Source organism: Scyliorhinus canicula, chromosome 13 (genome assembly GCF_902713615.1).
Source record: "Scyliorhinus canicula chromosome 13, sScyCan1.1, whole genome shotgun sequence".
Classification (NCBI taxonomy): domain Eukaryota; kingdom Metazoa; phylum Chordata; class Chondrichthyes; order Carcharhiniformes; family Scyliorhinidae; genus Scyliorhinus; species Scyliorhinus canicula.
The window spans coordinates 161,374,677-161,385,358 of NC_052158.1; the positions used below are offsets into that span (position 1 = coordinate 161,374,677).

General features: G+C 46.8%; 1 protein-coding gene across 2 annotated transcripts in view; it reads left to right on the forward strand.

Annotated features, from left to right (window-relative positions):
- Window positions 1-7,967, forward strand: part of LOC119976587 (leucine-rich repeat and IQ domain-containing protein 4-like) — a 49,427-nt gene extending 41,460 nt beyond the window's left edge. For both annotated transcript variants that reach the window (XM_038817191.1, XM_038817192.1), the window contains 2 exons: window positions 2,008-2,204; window positions 6,773-7,967. In XM_038817191.1, the coding sequence (XP_038673119.1) occupies window positions 2,008-2,204; window positions 6,773-6,913 (338 nt within the window). In that variant the 3' untranslated portion in view covers window positions 6,914-7,967. The remainder of the gene's footprint in view (window positions 1-2,007; window positions 2,205-6,772) is intronic.
- The last annotated feature ends 2,715 nt before the right edge of the window (window positions 7,968-10,682 follow it).

The following is a 10,682-nucleotide window of genomic DNA, read 5'->3' on the forward strand; positions in this document are numbered from 1 at the left end:
ACATAGCCTTAAATTGAGGGGAGATAGATATGGGAGAGATGTCAGAAGTAGGTTCAGAGAATAGTAAGGACATGGAATGCCCTGCCTGCAACAGTAGTAGACTCGCCAACATTAAGGTCATTTAAATGATCATTGGATAAACATATGGATGATAATGGAATAGTGTAGATGGGCTTTTGAGTGGTTTCACAGGTCGGCGCAACATTGAGGGCCGAAGGGCCTGTACTGTGCTGTAATGGTCTAATGTTCCTGAAGACCGTCTTGGAGAACGCTTACCTGAAGATCAGAGACTGAATGCCCTTGACTGCTGAAGTGTTCCCCGACTAGAAGGGCACATTCATGCCTGGTGATTGTCGCACGATGTCATCTGTTGTCGCAGCGTCTGCATGGTCTCGCCAATGTACCACGCTTCGGGACATCCTTTCCTGCAGCGTATGAGGTAGACAATATTGGCCAAGTTGCACGAGTATGTATCGTGTATCTGGTGGGTGGTGTTCTCACGTGTAACGGTGGTATCCATGTCGATGATCTGGCACACCTTGCAGAGATTGCCATGGCAGGGTTGTGTGGTGTCGTGGTCGCTGTTCTGAAGGCTGGGTAGTTTGCTGCAAACAATGGCCTGTTTAAGGTTGTGCGGTTGTTTGAAGGCCAGTAGTGGGGGTGTGGGGATGACCTTGGCAAGGTGTACGTCTTCATCGATAACATGTTGAACGTGTTGCTCGTTATGCTTTCCCTTAATTTGCTCTGTTTTAATTACCTTTGCTCTAGAGTCGCCAGGTATCTTTCTGATACCATCACAAGGTCCAAAACCAAGTACTGATCAATAACTCAATACACCAGTTAGCAAGTTTGAAATCAAAACACATTTATTATACACACGATCAATTGCTACTCATGCATAAACTCTATTTACTAAACTACAACTGCTACTAAAAGCCTATCCTTAGCTTCGAGTGGCCCACCAGGTCAGAGGAACAATGGTCTTTGTCCGGTTCTGATTCTGCTGGCTTCGAACTGATACGGAATAGTATCTAGGAGCGTCTATCTCATAACGGGTGTTGACTTGAGACTTACTTGGTTGATGCAGCTGCTAGGCAGGTCTCCTCGTTGAGAGCCAAGGCCAAGAAGAATGAACTGAACTTGGGGACGCTATCTTATAGGTCCCAGGGGTTTCGCGCCCTTTTGGGCGGACCCCGGACTTGGTCCCAATTAATTGGACCAGGTCTCAATCGTTCTTATCGATTTCTCCAATACCGGAGGTGTTCCCTGTTCGTTGGTCTGCCTTTGTCTTAGATCCTGCTGGCGCCGGGGAGTCTGTCTTGGTCCCGATTGTTTCATCTCTTTTTGTCCCTGGAGATTGCTCATTAGTATGTTAATGGCTATTGGTTTCGATTCTGTCTGGGTTCTGCAAATCTTAATACACAGGAAACCTTGCACTTGCTTGTGTTCTCTGTAGTTGTCCAATTTTCCCCACACTCCTTATGAGTGGCCGCCCCAGGTGGCTACAAACGCTCCGAAGAAGATGTCATCGTATTTTCACTCCAGGGAAGTACTGGACGACGAAGGGTACTTTAATATTTTAACCAATTCTTAATGCGTCTTATCCCTGGATTTCTCCAGCTGAAACAAGCTTCTTAACAAATTGAAAGTTTTGTTTCCAATTGTATTTCGAAATGCAGGGACATTAATATCTTCTGAAATCTTATTGGCTAGGCTATAATAATGGAATCTTTCTGAATATGATTTCTAGTTCTGAAGTCTACATCAAATGAGCCCAACATGCCAAATGTTCGGCCATTTTTAATAGTATCGGAATGTTTTCTCAACTTCCCTTAAATTAACAGCCTAGTTAAATAAAGTTGAATTACAAATTTGTCACAGCTTTCACTCATATTGCAAACTGTGAGAATCTTTGTTCTCTGCTCTGATGTTCCTCCAAATCTTTCTGCTCTGCCCATGGTCAACTCTGCACCCTGAACTTTTCTGAAACATGGTGTGATCCTACAGGCTTGAAGAAGCTTCTAGCAAGTTGTAATCGAATAACTCATCTCCCAGCAAAGTTTGACCAACTGAATACACTGGAAATCCTGTCTCTGGAGAGGAATCCATTGGAAAAGCCGTTAGATGAAATTTGTGGCCAGGGCATATCTGCTGTTTTCCAATACTTACAGGCAAAGAAGACCCAGCACTTCAAGGCAACCAAGGTACCAACATTTCCACTGTTACAATTTTAAAGATATGTAAAAAGAACCTTCGGTTTCAGAAATTACAATTACTTTGGCAGAATAGTCCCTTCATGCCAATTAAATCAGCCAGGGTTCCTGGCTCCTGTTAATTGCTGCTGTGTGTTAGGGAGCAGCAGAATCACTCTGGCTGCTATATCTGACAAAGTGAATTGCCATTAACTCCCACACACTGATAATGAGCAGTTGGCTAAGGGACAGGGCGGTAAGCAGAGGGGAAACTCCTCATCGATAGTGGAGGCAAAGGAAGATGAAAAGCAGTGATGGAACCATCAATTCACTAGACACGTGCTTTAAGATATGAACAGTGGTTTTAATCTACTTACTGCAGAGCCAGCCTTTTACCCATTGAACTCTCGATGAACTGCAGGCTGGCTCTGGACAAGGGTATTTATACAGCAGTCCAGGGGGAGGAGTCGTGGGCAGAGCCAAGAGTGGAGCCCTGTACAAATTCCTGAGCATTCCCAGAGCTACTCTCCCTAGTGGTCAGATAATGCTACTGCGCTTACAATGGTATTGGTAAATACAGTGTGAATTGCTAAGTTACATTCACCACAAGCAGAAAGTGGGAAGGAAGGAAAATTGAGATTTGTGAAAGGAAATGAGTGGGGGGAGGGTTGAATCCATCAGCAGTTACAGCAATCATATTTATACTGGCAACACTAATCTTCCCCTCATAATGGGAACCTGGATTGTAGTTTTGGGGTACGGGAGATTGAGAGTATAGAGGTCAGAAGCACAAATTTGACTTCGCAGGAGGGTGCCAGTGTTCAGGTAGGTGGTTTGAAGTGTGTCTACTTCAATGCCAGGAGTATACGATATAAGGTAGGGGAACTGGCAGCATGGGTTGGTACCTGGGACTTCGATGTTGTGGCCATTTCAGAGACATGGATAGAGCAGGGACAGGAATGGTTGTTGCAGGTTCCGGGGTTTAGGTGTTTTAGTAAGCTCAGAGAAGGGGGCAAAAGAGGGGGAGGTGTGGCGCTGCTAGTCAAGGACAGTATTACGGTGGCGGAAAGGATGCTCGATGGGGACTCTTCTTCTGAGGTAGTATGGGCTGAGGTTAGAAACAGGAAAGGAGAGGTCACCCTGTTGGGAGTTTTCTATAGGCCACCTAATAGTTCTAGGGATGTAGAGGAAAGGATGGCGAAGATGATTCTGTAAAAGAGCGAAAGTAACAGGGTAGTTGTTATGGGAGACTTTAACTTTCCAAATATTGACTGGAAAAGATATAATTCGAGTACATTAGATGGGTCGTTCTTTGTACAATGTGTGCAGGAGGGTTTCCTGACACAATATGTTGACAGGCCAACAGGAGGCGAGGCCACATTGGATTTGGTTTTGGGTAATGAACCAGGCCAGGTGTTAGATCTGGAGGTAGGTGAGCACTTTGGAGACAGTGACCACAATTCGGTGACCTTTACATTAGTGATGGAAAGGGATAAGTATACCCCGCAGGGCAAGAGTTATAGCTGGGGGAAGGGCAATTATGATGCCATTAGACATGACTTAGGATGTGTAGGTTGGAGAAGCAGGCTGCAAGGGTTGGGCACACTGGATATGTGGAGCTTGTTCAAGGAACAGCTATTGCGTGTTCTTGATAAGTACATACCAGTCAGGCAGGGAGGAAGGTGTCGAGCGAGGGAACCGTGGTTTACCAAAGAAGTGGAATCTCTTGTTAAGAGGAAGAAGGAGGCCTATGTGAAGATGAGGCGTGAAGTTTCAGTTGGGGCGCTTGATAGTTACAAGGAAGCGAGGAAGGATCTAAAGAGAGAGCTAAGACGAGCAAGGAGGGGACATGAGAAGTCTTTGGCAGGTAGGATCAAGGAAAACCCAAAAGCTTTTTATAGGTATGTCAGGAATAAAAGAATGACTAGGGTAAGAGTAGGGCCAGTCAAGGACAGTGGTGGGAAGTTGTGTGTGGAGGCTGAGGAGATAAGCGAGATACTAAATAAATACTTTTCGTCAGTATTCACTCAGGAAAAAGATAATGTTGTGGAGGAGAATGCTGAGACCCAGGCTATTAGAATAGATGGCATTGAGGTGCGCAGGGAAGAAGTGTTGGCAATTCTGGACAAGGTGAAAATAGATAAGTCCCCGGGGCCTGATGGGATTTATCCTAGGATTCTCTGGGAAGCCAGGGAAGAGATTGCTGAGCCTTTGGCTTTGATTTTTATGTCATCATTGGCTACAGGAATAGTGCCAGAGGACTGGAGGATAGCAAATGTGGTCCCTTTGTTCAAGAAGGGGAGTAGAGATAACCCCGGTAACTATAGGCCGGTGAGCCTCACGTCTGTTGTGGGTAAATTCTTGGAGAGGATTATAAGAGATACGATTTATAATCATCTAGATAGGAATAATATGATTAGGGCTAGTCAGCATGGTTTTGTGAAGGGTAGGTCATGCCTCACAAACCTTATCGAGTTCTTTGAGAAGGTGACTGAACAGGTAGTCGAGGGTAGAGCAGTTGATGTGGTGTATATGGATTTCAGTAAAGCGTTTGATAAGGTTCCCCACGGTCGGCTATTGCGAAAATACGGAGGCTGGGGATTGAGGGTGATTTAGAGATGTGGATCAGAAATTGGCTAGTTGAAAGAAGACAGAGAGTGGTGGTTGATGGGAAATGTTCAGAATGGAGTTCAGTTACGAGTGGCATACCACAAGGATCTCTTCTGGGGCCGTTGCTGTTTGTCATTTTTATAAATGACCTAGAGGAGGGCGCAGAAGGATGGGTGAGTAAATTTGCAGACGACACTAAAGTCGGTGGAGTTGTAGACAGTGCGGAAGGATGTTGCAGGTTACAGAGGAACATAGATAAGCTGCAGAGCTGGGCTGAGAGGTGGCAAATGGAGTTTAATGTGGAGAAGTGTGAGGTGATTCACTTTGGAAAGAATAACAGGAATGCGGAATATTTGGCTAATGGTAAAATTCTTGGTAGTGTGGATGAGCAGAGGGATCTCGGTGTCCATGTACATAGATCCCTGAAAGTTGCCACCCAGGTTGATAGGGTTGTGAAGAAGGCCTATGGTGTGTTGGCCTTTATTGGTAGAGGGATTGAGTTCCGGAGCCATGAGGTCATGTTGCAGCTGCACAAAACTCTGGCACGGCCGCATTTGGAGTATTGCGTACAGTTCTGGTTGCCTCATTATAGGAAGGATGTGGAAGCATTGGAACGGGTGCAGAGGAGATTTACCAGGATGTTGCCTGGTATGGAGGGAAAATCTTATGAGGAAAGGCTGATGGACTTGAGGTTGTTTTCGTTAGAGAGAAGAAGGTTAAGAGGTGACTTAATAGAGGCATACAAAATGATCAGAGGGTTAGATAGGGTGGACAGTGAGAGCCTTCTCCCGCGGATGGAGGTGGCTAGCACGAGGGGACATAGCCTTAAATTGAGGGGTAATAAATATAGGACAGAGGTCAGAGGTAGGTTTTTTACGCAAAGAGTGGTGAGGCCGTGGAATGCCCTACCTGCAACAGTAGTGAACTCGCCAACATTGAGGGCATTTAAATGTTTATTGGATAAGCATATGGATGATAATGGCATAGTGTAGGTTAGATGGCCTTTAGTTTTTTTCCATGTCGGTGCAACATCGAGGGCCGAAGGGCCTGTACTGCGCTGTATCGTTCTATGTTCTAAGTTCTAATCAAAAGTAACTGACAACATCAAAACCATCGTAACAGTTAGCAGTGGGTGTAACAACTTGATATCCCTTGTCTAATAGTAAGGCAATAACTCACTGATATTCCCCCTGAAACTATAACCCAAATCCTTTCCTTGCACTCTGCAATCCAGCCAGTTTCCCCAGACGCTCGTTTTGGAAGATGTTAAATCTGAACCTGGAGTTTCAGTCAGTGGGGGGCTGGTCTATGCTTGAACTTCACATGTTGACACTGGACATGCGGCATCTCCCACAGTGCAGTACCTGTAGTCTCTGAGTCTGGAGCACTTCCCACAGGGTACATCACCCTAACCTCAGCTCAGCACCAGAGTCCTGAGTTTAACTCAATAGTGGAGTTTCCACAGAATTGGATTTACAGAAAGGAGGCCATGCATCTCTCAATGCTGTGCTCTCTCCTATAACCCCAATATCCTGTTTATATTTTCCTTTACAATATTCAGGCCATTCCTTTTCAAATGACATTTAAGTCTATCCCATTACCTATTTGCAATGAAACCTGGATTCTCGAATAGCTCTTTCCCTTGGTTCCCCTTCCTGAGTTCCCTATGGGCCCACTAGTGAAAACAACATTTCACTGTTAACCACAGTAAACTCTCCTTGGTTCCCTGCTCCTCTCTCAGTGCTGTGCCTGACTCTGCAGGTGTTTCTGGGCCTGAGTTGCCCTTTGACCCAGTCCACTGCCTTCTGGTCTCTGTTCATCCACTTCTAACCCATCACCAATCTTCCTCCACTTCATCTCCCTCTTTCTATTCCTGTCCCCCCTTTATTTCCCCACCAAACCAGTTTGTATTTGGTCAGTCATAAGCAGGAAGTTCTCTCATTAACTCACTTCATTCCTCCATCTGGCAGATCCAGGCTTGGTGGCGTGGAATAATGGTTCGAAAAGAACTTGGACAATTCAAAAACCTATTCCCAAAGAAAGACAAGAAGGGGAAGAAAGACAAAGGAAAGAATGAAAAAGGGGGGCAGCAGAAACAGCAGAAAAAGTAATAAAACTCTTGAAGTTGTGAAATCAGATGACACAAGTGAAAAGTGCACAAAAGTCAGAGGAACTGATTATATTCAAACTTCAGAAAACAGGCGTCTAATCTCTTGACCTCAAAGGAAACAAATGACAGAGTGGAGAAAATGGAGACTGATTTCCACAGAACCTCTTCCTGTTCTTGGCCATTCACCTGGAGGCTGTTCTCAATGGAATTCTGAATTTTGAAAACTGATTAAAATTCTGGATACCACAGGAATAATGCAAACAGGCAATAGTCAATTCCAATCACCTGATTAAACAAGTTTCTGATTCTTTATCATCCCATTTCATACTTTCACTGAACACCAATTTCACCCTCCCAGAGTTAGTCTCCTATTTGCTTGGTTGTTGAGTAGTTAATGCTGATGTTTTAAAGATTCTGATCGCAGATAGAATCACTCAAGGAACATTCTGGATGTTTACAGATCCTAGTATCAGATAAATGTCCTTGTCACCTGCTCATTGCCTGTAAATTACAACAAGGCTGAACTCATGGTAACTGACATCAGCGAGACAGCAAAAAATTATGGCAAAAATGTACTGTGAATGTTTTAACTTTTATTGTCAGAAATAGAATCAAAATAATTAAAACCAGAGGTCACACAAAACATTTCTAAAAGGAAAGCATTAGTAAGTTATTGTTTTAGATATTATTTTCAACTCCAGGTCAAGCAAACACAAAGATCAGCACATGTTGATTGCTGGACCCACAATAGCAATTTTATATTCAACCAAACTTCTTAAATTCTTCAAAGTAGCAAAGAATACACACAGGTAGCAAGTGCATGTTGTATAAAAGACTTCCAAAAGACCAATGCTGCTGAATAATGTTGTCATAGAGTCAATGGGCGAGATTCTCCAATTGCCGATGCTGAAATCGCATTCGGCGATTGGCTGGAGAATCCATTTTTACGCCGAAATCGGGGGTGGTGCTGTTTTTCTGATGCTCCACCCCTCAAAAATGGCGTGCTCCGGGAGTATGCCGCGCGCCGTTGGGACAGCTTCAGGGTGTCACCTGAAGGTCCTTCCCGATGCTCCTCCCCCAATAGGCTGAATCCCCAACCGCGTTGCTCGCGTGTCAGCTCACTTTGTGCGGACCTCGCGTGGCGATTGCGGATTGTACCCAGCGCCACCACAGTCAGGGAGGAGCCATTCCGCTGGCAGGGGGGGTTTCGGTGGGAGCTGGGGGGACTGGTGAGGGCTGGTCCGGAGCGAGGGAGTTACAGGGAGGCAGTTTTTGGCTTGCTGGGCCCGTGCGTGATCGGCACCATGTTGCATGGCTTGGCCATTGCAGGTCGCTGGCGTGTGCATGTGCGGCCACAGACCCGGCCATTCTGTGTCCGTATCGGAAGGTAAAGTCAGGGGCTGCTAGACTCCACCACTGGGTGGAGGATTGGTGCAGGGACGGCGCTGACTTTTTGATTGTAAGCCCAGCCGGATCCTGCGATATAGCCTTGGAATCGGAGAATCAAGGCCATAGAGTCTACAGCACAGAAAGGACCCTTCGGCCCATCAAGTCTGCACTGGTCAAAAACAGTCATCTAACTATTCTATTCCCATTTTCCTGCACTTGGCCCATAACCTTGTCTGCCCTGGGATCACATGTGCACATCTAAATACTTCCTAAATTTTGTTAGAGTTGCCGCCTCCACCAGATTCCCATCACCCTCTGGGTGAAAAGTTTATCCTCACATTCCCTCTAAACCTCCCGCCCCTCACCTTAAACCTCTGCTCCCGGTCATTGATCCCTCCACCAGGGGAAAAGTTTCTTCCTGTCTACTCTATCTCTGCCCCTCATAATTTTACACACCTCAATCATGTCCCCCCTCAGTCTCCTCTGCTCCAAGGAAAACAACCCCAGTCTATCCAATCTCTCTCCAGCCCAGGCAACATCCTGGGTAATCTCCTCTGCTCCCTTTCCCAGTGGCTATCACATCCCGACTATAATGTGGATTCCAGAACTGCACACAATACTCTAGCTGTGACCTAACCAAACTTTTATAAGGTTCCAGCATAACCTCCCGGCTCTTAAACTCTATGCCTCGGATAATAAAGGCAAGTGTACCTTCTTAACCATTGTATCGACATCCTCTGCTACCTAAAGGGACCGGTGTACATGCACACCAAGGTCCCTCTGTCCCTAGAACCTAGGCCACGATTCCCCGAGATTGCTCCCTGGAGACAAGGCCGTCCTTGAGCCTGCTCCTTGTAGACTAGGCCTCAAATCCCCGAGATTGCCTCGGGGAGACTTGGCCGTGAATCCTCGAGACTGACCCCTGGAGACTAGGCCACGAATCCCCAAGACTGCTCCCTAGAGATTAGGCCGCAAATCCCTGAGACTGCTCCCTGGAGACTAGGCCACGAATCCCGATGCTGCTCCCTGGGGACTAGACTGCAGATCCTCAACAGTTCCCTGAAGACCAGGCCGTGAATCACTGGGACTGCTCCCTGGAGACTAGGCCGCAGATCCCGAGACTGGTCCCTGGAGACTAGGCCATGAATCCCCGAGACTGCTCCCTGGAGACTAGACCCTGAATCTTCAAAACTGCTCGCTGGCGACTAGGTCTCAAAGCCCCGAGACTGCTCCCTGAGGCGAGGCTGCGAATCCCTGTAATTGGTTCCCCGGAGAAAGGCCACGATTCCTCAAGACTGCTCCCTGGAGACTAGGCCGTGAATCCCCGAGACTGCTCCCTGGAGACTAGGCCGTGAATCCCCGAGACTGCTCCCTGGAGACTAGGCCGTGAATCCCCGAGACTGCTCGCTGGGGACGAGGCCGCAGATCCCAAACTGCTCCCTGAAGACAAGGCAGCGAATCCACAAAACTGTTCCCCAGAGACTTAGAACATAGAACATTACAGCGCAGTACAGGCCCCTCAGCCCTCGATAGAACATAGAACATAGAACATTACAGCGCAGTACAGGCCCTTCAGCCCTCGATAGAACATAGAACATAGAACATAGAACAGTACAGCACAGAACAGGCCCTTCGGCCCTCAATGTTGTGCCGAGCAATGATCACCCTACTCAAACCCACGTATCCACCCTATACCCGTAACCCAACTCCCCCCCCTTAACCTTACTTTTATTAGGACACTACGGGCAATTTAGCATGGCCAATCCACCTAACCTGCACATCTTTGGACTGTGGGAGGAAACCGGAGCACCCGGAGGAAACCCACGCACACAGGGGGAGGACGTGCAGACTCCACACAGACAGTGACCCAGCCGGGAATCGAACCTGGGACCCTGGAGCTGTGAAGCATTTATGCTAACCACCATGCTACCCTGCTGCCCCGGTCGATGTTGCGCCAACCTGTGAAACCCCTCTAAACACCATCTACACTATTCCCTTATCGTCCTTATGCCTATCCAATGACATTTTGAAAGCGTTTATTGTTGGCGAGTCCACTACTGTTGCAGGCAGGGCATTCCACACCCTTACTACTCTCTGAGTAAAGAACCTACCTCTGACATCTGCCCTATACCTATCTCCCCTCAATTTAAAGCTATGTCCCCTCATGCTGGACATCACCATCCGAGGAAAAAGGCTCTCAATGTCCACCCGATCTAATCCTCTGATCATCTTGTATGCCTCAATTAAGTCACCTCTTAACCTTCTTCTCTCTAATGAAAATAACCCTGAGTCCTGAAGACTGAAAACAGTCCTGAAAACAGCCCTGAAGACTGCTCCCTGGAGACTGAGCCTTGAATCCCTGAGACAGTTCCCCAGAGACT